General features: G+C 49.5%; 1 protein-coding gene across 1 annotated transcript in view; it reads left to right on the top strand.

The window, feature by feature from the left end:
- LOC136633618 (sialic acid-binding Ig-like lectin 14) overlaps positions 1–18,092 on the top strand; it is a 157,619-nt gene that overhangs the window by 33,848 nt on the left and 105,679 nt on the right. The window contains exon 5 of the mRNA XM_066609377.1: positions 17,252–17,281. Within this exon, the coding sequence (XP_066465474.1) occupies positions 17,252–17,281 (30 nt within the window). The remainder of the gene's footprint in view (positions 1–17,251; positions 17,282–18,092) is intronic.

The raw sequence follows: 18,092 nt of genomic DNA, 5'->3' as shown, positions 1-18,092 counted from the left end.
GAAATTCTCTGAAGGTGCAGGTGATTTATCTGGCACAGTCTGTAGACAACACGCGTGATCACAGAGTACAGCACTAAAGTACACTCAGCAAATTTTTCCATATACCATTTTCAGTGTCAATCCACATTACATTGACCATTCTGAGCCACTTCCAAGGTGGCCTGGTCTTTGGTGCCAGAGTAGAATGGCCTAGTATTTTAAAAACTGACATCTTGTGGGGTTTTCTCATGTAAGGCCACTCTCACACATGCTTGGCTGTATTTATAACTGTGCTGAAAATGCAGTAAACGCAGCGTTTTTAGAAGCACATATGTGACAGTGGCCAGTGGCGAGAGTATACTGAGAATGAAGTGCTCAATGAAAAACATCTTCTGGACGTAAACAACTCATAAAGGGGTCAGGGGAGGCTGTCAAGAAACCTTCTGAAGAACATGCGGTGCACAGCCAAGCAAACAAATGAATACAATGCTTGTGCTCCAACTAAATTGTCAGCTGTACAGAACATGTCGGCACCTCCATCTAGTTTGCCACAACTGCAAGAAGCTATTCTGTCCGCATCGGCCAATATTTCTGCAGAACAATTATAACACCAATAGGAATCTAAATGATGACAAAATGCTGCGGTTCTGGAAGTTAAAGGAATTCCACTGCACTACTAGAAGGGAAGGGGGCCAGACTGCTTGGTCAGGTACGGCAGTCGGCCCCAATGATTTTAATTTTAAAATCTGTTTAATGAAATAAAACCAGTACATACTCACGTCCTTTGTCATTTCCCGGCAGCTGCAGTCGGTGCCACTGACCCTGCTGTCTGACTTCCAGGTTATGTAATCATATGTTTGTCACATGATCCCTGCGGACATTCCCTAATCACCAAGATCAAGGATTGTTCACAGCAATCATGTGTGTCACATGATGGCATAACCTGGAAGTCAGACAGTGAGGATAGTGGTGCCGACTACAGCTGCTGGTACATAAGGGCATTGATAGAAAGAGGAGCCCACTGACATGTCTTGTATGATCTTAAGAAAAAAAATATAAAGATAACATTTAATGGTGGAACAACCCCTTTAATCGTGTATTGTAATACACGTCACCGAGGCAGAGAGATCTAAGGAACCTAAAGTATTACCGTATCCCAGACAAAAAAATCCCTTTACTATAAAAAGTAACTTTTACTGATCAATTGTTAAACATTAGAGATGAGCGAGCACCAAAATGCTCGGGTGCTCGTTACTCGGGACGAAATTATCGCGATGCTCGAGGGTTCGTTTCGAGTAACGAACCCCATTGAAGTCAATGGGCGACCCGAGCATTTTTGTATTTCGTCGATGCTCACTAAGGTTTTCATGTGTGAAAATCTGGGCAATTCAAGAAAGTGATGGGAACGACACAGCAACGGATAGGGCAGGCGAGGGGCTACATGTTGGGCTGCATCTCAAGTTCACAGGTCCCACTATTAAGCCACAATAGCGGCAAGAGTGGGCCCCCCCCCCCCCCCTCCCAACAACTTTTACTTCTGAAAAGCCCTCATTAGCATGGCATACCTTAGCTAAGCACCACACTACCTCCAACAAAGCACAATCACTGCCTGCATGACACTCCGCTGCCACTTCTCCTGGGTTACATGCTGCCCAACCCCCCCGCACGACCCAGTGTCCACAGCGCACACCAAATTGTCCCTGCGCAGCCTTCAGCTGCCCTCATGCCACGCCACACTCATGTCTATTTATAAGTGCGTCTGCCATGAGGAGGAACCGCAGGCACACAGTGCAGAGGGTTGGCACGGCTAGGCAGCGACCCTCTTTAAAAGGGGCGGGGCGATAGCCCACAATGCTGTACAGAAGCAATGAGAAATAGAATCCTGTGCCACCGCCATCAGGAGCTGCACACGTGGGCATAGCAATGGGGAACCTATGTGCCACACACTATTCATTCTGTCAAGGTGTCTGCATGCCCCAGTCAAACCGGGCTTTTTAATTCATAGACACAGGCAGGTACAACTCCCTATTGTGAAGTCCCTGTGGACCGACAGCATGGGTGGCTCCCTGGAACCCACCGGCGGTACATAAAAATATCCCATTGCAGTGCCCATCACAGCTGAGGTAGTAATGTCATGTTTAATGCAGGTGGGCTTCGGCCCACACTGCATGCCCCAGTCTGACTGGGGTTCTTTACAAGTGGAAACAGATGCATTTATAATTCCCTGTGGACCCACAGCATGGGTGGGTGCCAGGAAGCCACCGGCGGTACATAAAAATATCCCATTGCATTGCCCAACACAGCTGAGGTAGTAATGTTGTGCTTAATACAGGTGGGCTTCGGCCCACACTGCATGCCCCAGTCAGACTGGGGTTCTTTACAAGTGGACACATGTAGGTTAAACTCCGTGTGCACCTACAGCATGGGTGGCTCCCTGGAACCCACCGGCGGTACATAAAAATATCCCATTGCATTGCCCAACACAGCTGAGGTAGTAATGTCGTGCTTAATGCAGGTGGGCTTCGGCCCACACTGCATGCCCCAGTCTGACTGGGGTTCTTTACAAGTGGACACATGTAGGTTAAACTCCGTGTGCACCTACAGCATGGGTGGCTCCCTGGAACCCACCGGCGATACACAAAAATATCCCATTGCATTGCCCAACACAGCGGATGTAACGTCAGCTGTAATGCAGGTGGGCTAAAAATTCATTTGATTACACTGTAGGCGAGGGCCCACAAAAATTGCTGTATCAACAGTACTAATGTACATCCAAAAAATTGGCCATGGCCAACCAAGAGGGCAGGTGAAACCCATTAATCGCTTTGGTTAATGTGGCTTAAGTGGTAACTAGGCCTGGAGGCAGCCCAGTTTAACGAAAAATTGGTTCAAGTTAAAGTTTCAACGCTTTTAAGAGCATTGAAACATATAAAAATTGTTTAGAAAAATTATATGAGTGAGCCTTGTGGCCCTAAGAAAAATTGCCCGTTCAGCGTGATTACGTGAGGTTTCAGGAGGAGGAGCAGGAGGAGGAGGAGGAATATTAGACACAGATTGATGAAGCAGAAATGTCCCCGTTTTGGATGGTGAGAGAGAACGTAGCTTCCATCCGCGGGTGCAGCCTACGTATTGCTTAGGTATCGCTGCTGTCCGCTGGTGGAGAAGAGAAGTCTGGTGAAATCCAGGCTTTGTTCATCTTGATAAGTGTAAGCCTGTCGGCACTGTCGGTTGACAGGTGGGTACGCTTATCCGTGATGATTCCCCCAGCCACACTAAACACACTCTCTGACAAGACGCTAGCCGCAGGACAAGCCAGCACCTCCAGGGCATACAGCGCGAGTTCAGACCACGTGTCCAGCTTCGACACCCAGTAGTTGTAGGGAGCAGAGGCGTCACGGAGGACGGTCGTGCGATCGGCTACGTACTCCCTCACCATCCTTTTACAGTGCTCCCGCCGACTCAGCCTTGACTGGGGAGCGGTGACACAGTCTTGCTGGGGAGCCATAAAGCTGGCAAAGGCCTTGGAGAATGTTCCCCTGCCTACGCTGTACATGCTGCCTGATCTCTGCGCCTCCCCTGCTACCTGGCCCTCGGAACTGCGCCTTCTGCCACTAGCGCTGTCGGATGGGAAGTTTACCATCAGTTTGTCCACCAGCGCCCTGTGGTATAGCATCATTCTCGAACCCCTTTCCTCTTCGGGAATGAGAGTGCAAAGGCTCTCCTTATACCGTGGATCGAGCAGTGTGTACACCCAGTAATCCGTAGTGGCTAGAATGCGTGTAACGCGAGGGTCACGAGAAAGGCATCCTAACATGAAGTCAGCCATGTGTGCCAGGGTACCTGTACGCAACACATGGCTGTCTTCACTTGGAAGATCACTTTCAGGATCCTCCTCCTCCTCCTCTTCCTCCTCCTCAGGCCATACACGCTGAAAGGATGACAGGCAAGCAGCATGGGTACCGTCAGCAGTGGGCCAAGCTGTCTCTTCCCCCTCCTACTCATGCTCCTCCCCCTTCTCCTCAACACGCTGAGATATAGACAGGAGGGTGCTCTGACTATCCAGCGACATACTGTCTTCCCCCGGCTCTGTTTCCGAGCGCAAAGCGTCTGCCTTTATGCTTTGCAGGGAACTTCTCAAGATGCATAGCAGAGGAATGGTGACGCTAATGATTGCAGCATCGCCGCTCACCACCTGGGTAGACTCCTCAAATTTTCCAAGGACCTGGCAGATGGCTGCCAACCAGGGCCACTCTTCTGTAAATAATTGAGGAGGCTGACTCCCACTGCGCCGCGCAAGTTGGAGTTGGTATTCCACTATAGCTCTACGCTGCTCATAGAGTCTGGCCAACATGTGGAGCGTAGAGTTCCACTGTGTGGGCACGTCGCACAGCAGTCGGTGCACTGGCAGATTAAACCTGGTGGGTAGGACGTGAGCGGTCCCAGGCTCTGACTCTGTCCCAGCCTCCACTAAATTCACCCAATGTGCCGTCAGGGAGATATAGTGGCCCTGCCCGCCTGTGCTTGTCCACGTGTCCGTTGTTAAGTGGACCTTGGCAGTAACCGCGTTGGTGAGGGCGCGTACAATGTTGCGGGAGACGTGGTCGTGCAGGGCTGGGACGGCACATCGGGAAAAGTAGTGGCGACTGGGAACCGAGTAGCGCGGGGCAGCCGCCGCCATCATGCTTTTGAAAGCCTCCGTTTCCACAAGCCTATACTGCAGCATCTCTAGGCTGATCAATTTTGCAATGTGCACGTTTAACGCTTGAGCGTGCGGGTGCGTGGCGTCGTACTTGCGCTTGCGCTCAAACTGTGGCACTAGCGACGTCTGGACGCTGCGCTGAGAGACATTGCTGGATGGGGCCGAGGACAGCGGAGGTGAGGGTGTGGGTGCAGGCCAAGAGACGGTAGTGCCTGTGTCCTCAGAGGGGGGTTGGATCTCAGTGGCAGGTTGGGGCACAGGGGGAGAGGCAGTGGTGCAAACCTGAGGCGGTGAACGGGCATCGTCCCACCTTCTGGGGTGCTTGGCCATCATATGCCTGCGCATGCTGATGGTGGTGCCTCCCCAGCTGATCTTGGCGCGACAAAGGTTGCACACCACTGTTCGTCGGTCGTCAGGCGTCTCTGTGAAAAACTGCACACCGTAGAGCACCTTGACCTGTGCAGGGTGGCATGGCGCGAGGGGGCGCTTTGGGAAACAGTTGGTGGATTATTCGGTCTGGCCCTGCCTCTACCCCTGGCCACCGCACTGGCTCGGCCTGTGCCCACACCCTCATTTGGCCCTCCGCGTCCTCGGCCGCGTCCACATCCTCTAGGCCTACCCCTACCCCTCAGCATGCTGTATTACCAGTGATTTGATTTCCCAGGCAGGAAAGAAATTGGCGCAAGGCTGCACTCAACCGTAGCTGGTTGCGTCTGATTTTTGTACGTTCTCCACGCAGCACACACGTACACGGAGACCTTAGGACTGACACAGGCTGGCCAAATATAATTTTTTCGCTTTTTTGCAAAGGGAAGGCCCCACTGCGTATATTCAATGAACAATACGTTTAATAACTGTGGTGTGGCCCTGAAAAAGTGTCACACAACTTTAGTGTAGCAGAGTTATTAACTCTGGCAGAGCAGGTATTTGCCAGTCAGGAAAGACAATGGCGCAAGCCTGCAGTAAACCGTAGCTGGTTGCGTCTGATTTTTGTACGTTCTCCACGCAGCACACACGTACACGGAGACCTTAGGACTGACACAGGAAGGCCAAATATAATTTTTTCGCTTTTTTGCAAAGGGAAGGCTCCACTGCGTATATTCAATGAACAATAACTGTGTTGTGGCCCTGCCTACGCAATTCTGTCCCTGTAGTATCAATGGAGGGTGCAATGCTCTGCACAGACGATTTTTAGAAAAAAAAATAAATGCAACACTGCTAACAGCAGCCAGCACAGTACTGCACACGGTTAAATTTGGCCCTAGAAAGGACCGTTGAGGTTCTTGAAGGCTACACTCACTCCTAACACTCTCCCTGCCTAAGCACCACTTCTGTCCCTAATGCCGGGTGCAATGCTCTGCATCGCCGATTTTGAGAAAAAAAAAAAAAAAGCAACACAGCTAACAGCAGCCTGCACAGTACTCCACACAGTTAAATGTGGCCCTAGAAAGGACCGTTGAGGTTCTTGAAGGCTACACTCACTCCTAACACTCTCCCTGCCTAAGCACCACTTCTGTCCCTAATGCCGGGTGCAATGCTCTGCACTGCCGATTTTGAGGAAAAATTTAAAAAAAAAAACACTGCTAGCAGCACCCTGCACACAGGTAGATGTGGCCCTAAGAAGGACCTTTGGGGTTCTTGAAGCCTACACTAACTCCTAATGCTCTCCCTACAGCAGCTCCAGCACGATAGTACTTTCCCTCAGCTAAGTCACAAGGCATGTGTGGCGAGCCGCACGAGGGGCCGATTTTTATACTCGGGTGACATCAGATCTCCCCAGCCACTCACAGCAGGGGGGTGGTATAGGGCTGGAACATCACAGGAGGAAGTTGTAATGCCTTCCCTGTCTTTCAATTGGCCAGAAAAGCGCGCTAACGTCTCAGAGAGGAAACTGAAAGTAACCAGAACACTGCGTGGTATTCGTTTCGAGTAACGAGCATCCCGAACACCGTAATATTCGCACGAATATCAAGCTCGGACGAGTACGTTCGCTCATCTCTATTAAACATATCTGAATCAAGACAAACAAACATAAAATAAAATGGAGATCTTAACTTCTCAAATTTACTTATATAGGGGGATCAATCATCTAAGTATGATCAAACCAGAATCAATAACCCCATGTCTTGGTTGTAGTGGCTCTAAAAGCTCAATCCATAGCTCTATTGGCTCCAATAGGTCAAAACAAGGTATACAACAGTCTCTGATACCATTCAGAATATTGGCTATAGTGTAGTGACTATGTTGCCTTAATCACTAAAGCCCTCCAGAGTAAATACTCTAGTATATTGGCTCTGTTAGCTCGTGTACTGGCTCTATTTGCTCAACGTATTTCCTTTCTTAAAAATTTCATCAGGAACCCCAATTGTAAGAGGCGACATCACAGGAAAATAGCAGAGAGAAAAAAATTTAAAAATGTCATCTAAAAAATAGACAATATGTCTATCAGATCTTGAATAGAACTGGATATCACCCCTATGATAAGTAGTAAACAAAGCCGTAGTTCCCTGCCTGCCTAACCAAAGCTCAATAATCCCCCTTCCCCCAGTCAGGTTGAAAAATAAAAAATGGATGTAAAGGCAGAGAGAAAGAAATAAAGCCACTAACCCTGATGGTGGACTAGTAGCACCTGATTAGTCTCCTGGAAAGTCCTGTTTGTACCCTCCCAGCAGGGAGGACCCAATCAAATTGAGTGGGCGTCAGTAACTTCTCCATAGCAACCATAGATTGCCATGGAGATCCATTATTCTACCTGACAACAAACACCTACCAGATCGCTGCTAATATAGCGCTCAACAGGTAAATAACAATTCTGCTGTAGTGCAAATAAATAGTTATTCCAAGGCGGAATATACTGCCGATTTGTGCACACAATGAACATAAACAGCGCGACTCCAGGTAGAGGAATTCAATGGTGTATATGTCATTTCAAGGGGCCATCCCCATTGTTAGGTCACATAAATCGCCATGTGGAACATCACATGATTGGGGGCACAGTTTCACAGAGCTGGTCATATGATTTATCCCATGACTTGTCACATGACAAGGGGTGTGGATATCTGTCAGTGACACAATGTAAATGAGATTCCAGATAATGAATCGTATAAGGCATCCAGTGACCCAAATGGGCGTGGTTTTGCTCCGATTTCTGAAGATTGCATAGTGTAAGAATGGCTGGAAGCACACATTGATAATATTTAACAGAATCATTAGAAATAAGGAGAAGTTCTACTTACAAAGAGTATAATATCACTATAACATGTTCTAAAATAGAGAAAGGAGTCAATTTCATTATTATCTCCCTATCAAGAAAGGTATAATGAAAGAGGGATATTTAATAGAGATGAGCGAACGTACCCGTCCGAGCTTGATACTCGTTCGAGTATTAGCGTGTTCGGGATGCTCATTACTAGAGGCGAGCACCACGCGATGTTCGAGTTACTTTCACTTTCATCTCTGAGACGTTAGCGCGCTTTTTTTGGCCAATAGAAAGACAGGGAAGGCATTACAACTTCCCCCTGCGACGTTCAAGCCCTATACCACACCCCTGCAGTGAGTGGCTGGCGAGATCAGGTGTCACCTGAGTATATAAATCGGCCCCTCCCGCGGCTCGCCACAGATGCGTTCTGACAGAGATCAGGGAAAGTGCTGCTGATGCCGGAGCTGCTATAGGGAGAGTGTTAGGATTGATTTTAGGCTTCAAGAACCCCAACGGTCCTTCTTAGGGCCACATCTGACCGTGTGCAGTACTGTTTAGGCTGCTTTTTGCAGTGTTGCACTTTTTTTTTTTTTTGTATATCGGCCGTGCAGAGCATTGCGTCCTACAGTAATTTTACATAGTCCAGGGCCAGTAGTGGTGAGGCAGGGACAGTGAAAGACATATACAGTCTATATAGGCAGTGGGCTTTTCCAAAAAAATTTGGGAAAAAAAATCTATTTGGGCTGCCTGTGACCGTCCTCAGTGTACTGCGTCTCAGCTGGGGGTAGTTGTCCTAATTCATACGCAGCCAGATAAGTGTTACAGCAGGCTTGCGCAAAATTCTTTCCTGGCTCTGCTGTGCGTTCCGTAAGCGAACTCAGCCTCCTACCACAGGCCAATAAGTGGCACATTTAATTACAGCGTTCTGTTTCTGCACTACTGGTAATACAGCATGCTGAGGGGTAGGGGTAGGCCTAGAGGACGTGGACGGGGGCGAGGACGCGGAGGCACAAGTCAGGGTGTGGGCACTGGCCGAGCTCCTGATCCAGGTGTATCGCAGCCGACTGCTGCGGGATTAGGAGAGAGGCACATTTCTGGCGTCCCCACATTCATCTCACAATTAATGGGTCCACGCGGTAGACCTTTATTAGAAAATGAGCAGTGTAAGCAGGTCCTGTCGTGGATGGTAGAAAGTGCATCCAGCAATCTATCGACCACCCAGACTTCTGCGCCGTCCACTGCTGCAACTCTGAATCCTCTGGCTGCTGCTCCTCCTTCCTCCCAGCCTCCTCACTCCATTACAATGACACATTCTGAGGAGCAGGCAGACTCCCAGGAACTGTTCTCGGGCCCCTGCCCAGAATGGGCAGCAATGGTTCCGAATCCTCTCCCACTGGAGGAGTTTGTCGTGACCGATGCCCAACCTTTGGAAAGTTCCCGGGGTCCGGGGGATGAGGCTGGGGACTTCCGGCAACTGTCTCAAGAGCTTTCAGTGGGTGAGGAGGACGATGACGATCAGACACAGTTGTCTATCAGTGAGGTAGTAGTAAGAGCAGTAAGTCCGAGGGAGGAGCACACAGAGGATTCGGAGGAAGAGCAGCAGGACGATGAGGTGACTGACCCCACCTGGTTTGCTATGCCAACTGAGGACAGGTCTTCAGAGGGGGAGGCAAGTGCAGCAGCAGGGCAGGTTGGAAGAGGCAGTGCGGTGGCCAGGGGTAGAGGCAGGGCCAGACCGAATAATCCACCAACTGTTTCCCAAAGCGCCCCCTCGCACCATGCCACCCTGCAGAGGCCGAGGTGCTCAAAGGTCTGGCAGTTTTTCACTGAGAGTGCAGACGACCGACGAACAGTGGTGTGCAACCTTTGTCGTGCCAAGATCAGCCGGGGAGCCACCACCATCAGCCTCACCACTACCAGCATGTGCAGACATATGATGGCCAAGCACCCCACAATGTGGGACGAAGGCCGTTCTACGCCTCCGGTTTGCACCGCTGCCTCTCCCCCTGTGCCCCAACCTGCCACTGAGATCCAACCCCCCTCTGAGGACACAGGCACTACCGTCTCCTGGCCTGCACCAACACCCTCACCTCCGCTGTCCTCGGCCCCATCCACCAATGTCTCTCAGCGCACCGTCCAGCCGTCGCTAGCGCAAGTGTTGGAGCGCAAGCGCAAGTACGCCGCCACGCACCTGCACGCTCAAGCATTAAACGTGCACATAGCCAAATTTATCAGCCTGGAGATGCTGCCGTATAGGGTTGTGGAAACGGAGGCTTTCAAAGGTATGATGGCGGCGGCGGCCCCGCGCTACTCAGTTCCCAGTCGCCACTACTTTTCCCGATGTGCCGTCCCAGCCCTGCACGACTACGTCTCCCGCAACATTGTACGCGCCCTCACCAACGCGGTTACTGCCAAGGTGCACTTAACAACGGACACGTGGACAAGCAGAGGCGGGCAGGGCCACTACATCTCCCTGACGGCACATTGGGTGAATTTAGTGGAGGCTGGGACAGAGTCAGAGCCTGGGACCGCTCACGTCCTACCCACCCCCAGAATTGCGGGCCCCAGCTCGGTGGTGGTATCTGCGGCGGTGTATGCTTCCTCCACTAAACCACCCTCCTCCTCCTCCTCCAACGCAACCTCTGTCTCGCAATCAAGATGTGTCAGCAGCAGCAGGTCGCCAGCAGTCGGTGTCGCGCGGCACGGCAGCACAGCGGTGGGCAAGCGTCAGCAGGTCGTGCTGAAACTACTCAGCTTAGGAGAGAAGAGGCACATGGCCCACGAACTGCTGCAGGGTCTGACAGAGCAGACCGACCGCTGGCTTGCGCCGCTGAGCCTCAAACCGGGCATGGTCGTGTGTGACAACGGCCGTAACCTGGTGGCGGCTCTGCAGCTCAGCAGCCTTACGCACGTGCCATGCCTGGCCCACGTCTTTAATTTGGTGGTTCAGCGCTTTCTGAAAAGCTACCCACGCTTGTCAGACCTGCTCGGAAAGGTGCGCCGGCTCTGCACACATTTCCGCAAGTCCCACACAGACGCTGCCACCCTGCAACATCGGTTTCATCTGCCACTGCACCGACTGCTGTGCGACGTGCCCACACGGTGGATCTCTACGCTCCACATGTTGGCCAGGCTCTATGAGCAGCGTAGAGCTATAGTGGAATACCAACTCCAACATGGGCGGCGCAGTGGGAGTCAGCCTCCTCAATTCTTTACAGAAGAGTGGGCCTGGTTGGCAGACATCTGCCAGGTCCTTGGAAACTTTGAGGAGTCTACCCAGATGGTGAGCGGCGATGCTGCAATCATTAGCTTCACCATTCCTCTGCTATGCCTCTTGAGAAGTTCCCTGCAAAGCATAAAGGCAGACGCTTTGCGCTCGGAAACAGAGGCAGGGGAAGACAGTATGTCGCTGGATAGTCAGAGCACCCTCCTATCTATATCTCAGCGCGTTGAGGAGGAGGAGGAGCATGAGGAGGATGAGGAGGAGGGGGAAGAGACAGATGGCCCACTGCTGAGGGTACCCATGCTGCTTGCCTGTCATCCTTTCAGCGTGTATGACCTGAGGAGGAGGAGGAGAAGGAGGAGGATCCTGAAAGTGATCTTCCTAGTGAGGACAGCCATGTGTTGCGTACAGGTACCCTGGCACACATGGCTGACTTCATGTTAGGATGCCTTTCTCGTGACTCTCGCGTTACACGCATTCTGGCCACTACAGATTACTGGGTGTACACTCTGCTCGACCCACGGTATAAGGAGAACCTTTCCACTCTCATACCCGAAGAGGAAAAGGGTTCGAGAGTGATGATATATCACAGGACCCTGGCGGACAAACTGATGGTAAAATTCCCATCCGACAGCGCTAGTGGCCGAAGGCCAGGTAGCAGGGGAGGCGCAGAGATCATGCAGCATGTACAGCACAGCCAGGGGAACACTCTCCAAGGCCTTTGACAGCTTTCTGGCTCCCCAGCAAGACTGTGTCACCGCTCCCGAGTCAAGGCTGAGTCAGCGGGAGCAGTGTAAAAGGATGGTGAGGGAGTACGTAGCCGATCGCACGACCGTCCTCCGTGACGCCTCTGCCCCCTACAACTACTGGGTGTTGAAACTGGACACGTTGCCTGAACTCGCGCTGTATGCCCTGGAGGTGCTTGCTTGTCCTGCGGCTAGCGTCTTGTCAGAGAGGGTGTTTAGTGCGGCTGGGGGAATCATCACGGATAAGCGTACCCGCCTGTCAACCGACAGTGCCGACAGGCTTACAATCATAAAGATGAACAAAGCCTGGATTTCCCCAGACTTCTCTTCTCCACCAGCGGACAGCAGCGATACCTAAACAATACGTAGGCTGCACCCGCGGATGGAAGCATCGTTCTCTATCACCATAAAAAACGGGGACCTTTTAGCTTCATCAATCTGTGTATTATATTCCTCCTCCTCCTCCTGCTCCTCCTCCTGAAACCTGACGTAATCACGCCGAACGGGCAATTTTTCTGAGGCCCACAAGGCTCAGTCATATAACTTTTGTAAACAATGTTTATACGCTTCAATTCTCAATTCAATAAAGCGTTGAAACTTGCACCTGAACCAATTTTTATTTTAACTGGGCCGCCTACAGGCCTAGTTACAAATTAAGCCACATTAACCAAAGCGATTAATGGTTTCACCTGCCCTCTTGGTTGGGCATGGGCAATTTTTCTGAAGTACATTTGTACGGTTGGTACACCAATTTTTTGGGGCCCTCGCGTACATTGTAATCCTAGTAATTTTAAGCCCACCTGCATTAAAGCTGACGTTACCTCAGCTGTGCTGGGCACTGCAATGGGATATATTTATGTACCGCCGGTGGGTTCCAGGGAGCCACCCATGCTGTCGGTCCACACAGAGTTGTAACTGCATGTGTCCACATCTAAAGAACCCCAGTCTGACTGGGGCATGCAGTGTGGGACGAAGCCCACCTGCATTAAACCTGACGTTAGCTCTGCTGAGCAGCGCACTGCAATGGGATTTATTTATGTACCGCCGGTGGCTTCCTGGGACCCACCCATGCTGTTGGTCCACACGGAGTTGTAACTGCATGTGTCCACTTCTAAAGAACCCCAGTCTGACTGGGGCATGCAGTGTGGGCTGAAGACCACCTGCATTTAATCGTATGTTACCTCAGCTGTGATGGGCAATGCAATGGGATATATTTATGTACCGCCGGTGGCTTCCTGGGACCCACCCATGCTGTCAGTCCACACGGAGTTGTAACTGCATGTGTCCACTTCTAAAGAACCCCAGTCTGACTGGGGCATGCAGTGTGGGACGAAGACCACCTGCATTTAATCGGACGTTACCTCAGCTGTGATGGGCAATGCAATGTGATATATTTATGTACCGCCATTGGCTTCCTGGGCCCACCCATGCTGTCGGTCCACACAGAGTTGTAACTGCATGTGTCCACTTCTAAAGAACCCCAGTCTGACTGGGGCATGCAGTGTGGGCCGAAGCCCACCTGCATTAAACCTGACGTTAGCTCTGCTGAGCAGGGCACTGCAATGGGATTTATTTATGTACCACCGGTGGGTTCCAGGGAGCCACCCATGCTGTCGGTCCACACGGAGTTGTAACTGCATGTGTCCACTTCTAAAGAACCCCAGTCTGACTGGGGCATGCAGTGTGGGCCGAAGACCACCTGCATTAAACCTGACGTTACCTCAGCTGTGATGGGCACTGCAATGGGATTTATTTATGTACCGCCGGTGGGGTCCAGGGAGCCACCCATGCTGTCGGTCCACACGGAGTTGTAACTGCATGTGTCCACTTCTAAAGAACCCCAGTCTCACTGGGGCATGCAGTGTGGGCCAAAGCCCACCTGCATTAAACCTGATGTTACCTCAGCTGTGATGGGCACTGCAATGGGATTTATTTTTGTACCGCCGGTGGGTTCCAGGGAGCCACCCATGCTGTTGGGCCACACGGAGTTGTAACTGCATGTGTCCACTTCTAAAGAACCCCAGTCTGACTGGGGCATGCAGTGTGGGCCAAACACCACCTGCATTAAACCTGACGTTACCTCAGCTGTGATGGGCACTGCAATGGGATTTATTTATGTACCGCCGGTGGGTTCCAGGGAGCCACCCATGCTGTGGGTCCACAGGGACTTCACATTAGGTATTTGTACCTGCCAGTGTCTATGTATTAAAAACCCCGGTCAGACTGGGGCATGCACTGTGGGCCGAAGACCACCTGCATTAAACCTGACGTTACCTCAGCTGTGCTGGGCACTGCAATGGGATATATTTATGTACCGCCGGTGGCTTCCTGGGACCCACCCATGCTGTCGGTCCACACGGAGTTGTAACTGCATGTGTCCACTTCTAAAGAACCCCAGTCTGACTGGGGCATGCAGTGTGGGCCGAAGCCCACCTGCATTAAACCTGACGTTACCTCAGCTGTTATGGGCAATGCAATGGGATTTATTTATGTACAGCTGGTGGGTTCCAGGGAGCCACCCATGCTGTGGGTGCACACGGAATTCACATTGCGGAGTTGTACCTGCCTGTGACTAATTTATAAAAAGCCCCGGTCTGACTGGGGCGTGCAGACACCTTGACAGAATGAATAGTGTGTGGCACATGGGTTCCTAATTGCTATGCCCACGTGTGCAGCTCCTGATGGAGGTGGCACAGGATTGGATTTCTCATTGCTTCTGTACAGCATTATGGGCTATCGCCCCGCCCCTTTTAAAGAGGGTCGCTGCCTGGCCGTGCCAACCCTCTGCAGTGTGTGCCTGTGGTTCCTCCTCATGGCAGACACGCTTATAAATAGACATGAGGGTGGTGTGGCATGAGGGCAGCTGAAGGCTGCGCAGGGACACTTTGGTGTGCGCTGTGGACACTGGGTCGTGCGGGGGGGGATTGGGCAGCATGTAACCCAGGAGAAGTGGCAGCGGAGTGTCATGCAGGCAGTGATTGTGCTTTGTTGGAGGTAGTGTGGTGCTTAGCTAAGGTCTGCATTGCTAATGAGGGTTTTTCAGAAGTAAAAATTGTTGGGAGGCGGGGGCACTCTTGCCGCTATTGTGGCTTAATAGTGGGACCTGGGAACTTGAGATGCAGCCCAACATGTAGCCTCTCACCTGCCCTATCCGTTGCTGTGTCGTTCCCATCACTTTCTTGAATTGCCCAGATTTTCACAAATGGAAACCTTAGCGAGCATCGGCGATATACAAAAATGCTCGAGTCGCCCATTGACTTCAATGGGGTTCGTTACTCGAAAAGAACCCTCGAGCATCGCGAAAATTTCGTCTCGAGTAACGAGCACCCGAGCATTTTGGTGCTCGCTCATCTCTAATCATCACCCATCTTGCTGTGTCAGTCTATCACCATTCAGGTTCCAGGGAAAGCTCGATGGCCAGACAGCTGTCACTCTGCTATTCCCAGTTTCCACAGAAATCACCTGCATCACCTCCATTGTCTTGGAAGTGTTAATGTCCCTAGGCTGGAGGAGCAGATGTCCTTCTCCTACAAACAAGGGGGCAGTGACGAGAATCTGCTAATTTGTATATGGCCTTGGCTCTCTTTTGAAGCAAGAAACATGAGGCAGACTGGCACCAGAGATATTTCATTAAGAAAATCTATAATAGGGATTATGGATCACTGGAAGTTCCGAGCGCAATAGCAGTTATATTTTTATGACTGGGAGGATGCTGAAGACATAACACATCCACTCCCATCATTATGCGACCTTCGAAACCCACCAAATGGCCTATATTAGTAGTAGTTGATCAGTTGCAGATCATGTTTAATACCCTCACATAGCTGGGATTAGGATATGCATCATGGCAGCCATAATTTGCCCATGGGAGCACCTCCTGGGGAAATATGTCCAAAAACTTAAATTAGGTTTCCATCGAAGGGGGCTGTGCATATTTTCAACCTACCACTAAGTGATGTCAAAAGGAGGCTGGAGGGGGTGTTCTCCGAGGAGACCTTAAAGCAGAGAGAAATCCTCTCCCATGTGTTAGACCTCGGAGATTTGCTCAGGGGAATGGCTGCCCATTGTTCCTATGATTCGGCACAACCAGGCCTTGGACCAACCCTCAGTCTGGTATCTTTCTGGTAATTTATCCCTGTTTATTTTTAGCACTGCTTGTGTGTATGCCTGTATACTCTTATACTTCAGTGTAACAGCCTTTTTATATATCCTTTGTGTATATATATATATATATATATATATATATATATATATATATATATATATATATATATATACACTGTTAGTCTTTTTAAACATAAATCTGCAATTTATTAGTTAAGCCTTCTCTGTTTTAAGACGATTTACACTCCAAAGAGATTGTCGTGATTATTCAATCCGGTTTCCAGCTCACCTGAAGAATAAGTGGGTGGTGGCAGCATGTGTGTGTGAGTGGCATTGTAAAGTGCTGGAGTGCATTACACTGGGTCAGAAGGAGATTTGTGCTTTCGGTCTACATGTGGCAGGACCCAGTGAAAGCTGGTTACAAATCCACCTTTATTCTGGTGACACCACACTCGCAATTCTGCTAGAGAAATCAGACTTTGCCATGACAAATTGGATGCAACAGTTAGAGCGATTGTCTCTCCCCTCTCCTCTGCAGGACAAATTGGTGGCAGCAATATGATTTTTAAAATGTTTGTGCCAGAGTTAAGTGATTAACACTCCTTTAGAGTAGTTGTATGTTGATTTACAGAGTAGTCACTTATAGATGATACCCAAAAGACCTTTTTTTTTCCACCTGGAGGAGCTGACCTTTGACTTTACAGGTTAGGCACCTATAGCAGGTGTGTAAGTGGCAGTAATATCTAGAAGACAATTTTTTGCATATTTTTTGGAGAACAGTGACTTTAAGGGGTGTTCCCATCATGTCTTATCATAGCAGAGATGGGAAACTGCTGGCATGGCCATCGACCACCCATCTGCGCGTCTACGGAAAGAGCCGAAATTCTAATTAAAGTGAATAGGAGCTATGGGAACAGCATAGCACAGCATTGCCATTTCCATAATGCTACTAGCTATGGAAACAACGTCGTTCACTGTGCTATGCTGTTTTATAGCTTCCATTCACTTTAATGAGAGCAGCCCTAAGCGCTCATCTCTTTCCGACAGATAGAACAGAGATTCTGGGTTTTCTCATCATGGCCATGAAAAACTTGGATGTAAATATGCTTTTAAAGTCTCCTAAAAGCTTGCTGGATCTCCACAAGGGGAATAAATTTTCTAGTAAAGCTATTCTTAGTTACTAAAAATGGAAACAGCAATAAAGAATACTTTTTGAATCTCTACTTTGTTTTTTGCTGTTTAATCAGATTTTGGTTCTTCCTATTTAAATTATAACTAATTTTAACTATTTTTTGTTGCAGATTCTCCATCAAACAATGAGGATTCAAATGGTAATGTCTTACTAATATAATGCTAAATTCTTTCACTGCTTCAATTCATATTCTCAGTCAGTAAAATGCTACAATTCTATCATAGAATGGTAGAGTTGGAAGGGACCTCCAGGGTCATTGGGTCCAACCCGCTGCTCAGTGCAGGATCTAATTAATCGTCCCAGACAGATATTTGTCCAGCCTTTGAACACTTCCATTGTAGGATAACTCACCACCACCCATGGCAACCTGTTCCACTCATTGATCACCCCCACTGTCAGAAAGTTTTTTTCTAATATCTAATTTGTGTCTCCTCCCTTTCAGTTTCATCCCATTGCTTCTAGTTTTTTCTTGTGCAAATGAGAATAGGGCTGATCTTTCTGCACTGTGAGACCCCTTCAGATATTTGTAGACAGCTATTAAGTCTCCTCTCAGCCTTCTTTTTTGCAAGCTAAATATTCCCAGATCCTTTAACCGTTCTTTATAGGACATGATTTGCAGATCACTTACCATCTTGGTAACTCTTCTCTAAACTTGCTCCAGTTTGTCTATGTCTTTTTTAAAGTGAGGTGCCCAGAACTGAACACAATGTTTCAGATGAGGTCTAACTAAGGAAGAGTAGAGGGGGATAATTACCTCACATGATCTATACTCTATGCTTCTCTTAATGCATCCCAGAATTTTGTTTGCCTTTTTGGCTGCTGCATCACATTATTTACTCATGTTCAGTCTATGATCTGTTAGTATATCCAAGTCTTTTTCACATGTGCTGCTGCTTAACTCAATTCCTCCCAATCTGTATGTGCTTTCTTCATTTTTCTTGCCTAGATGT

This window comes from Eleutherodactylus coqui, chromosome 6, assembly GCF_035609145.1.
Source record: "Eleutherodactylus coqui strain aEleCoq1 chromosome 6, aEleCoq1.hap1, whole genome shotgun sequence".
Taxonomy (NCBI): Eukaryota; Metazoa; Chordata; class Amphibia; order Anura; family Eleutherodactylidae; genus Eleutherodactylus; species Eleutherodactylus coqui.
The sequence above is the reverse complement of the archived record's forward strand: the minus strand, read 5'-3'. Positions and strand labels throughout refer to the sequence as shown.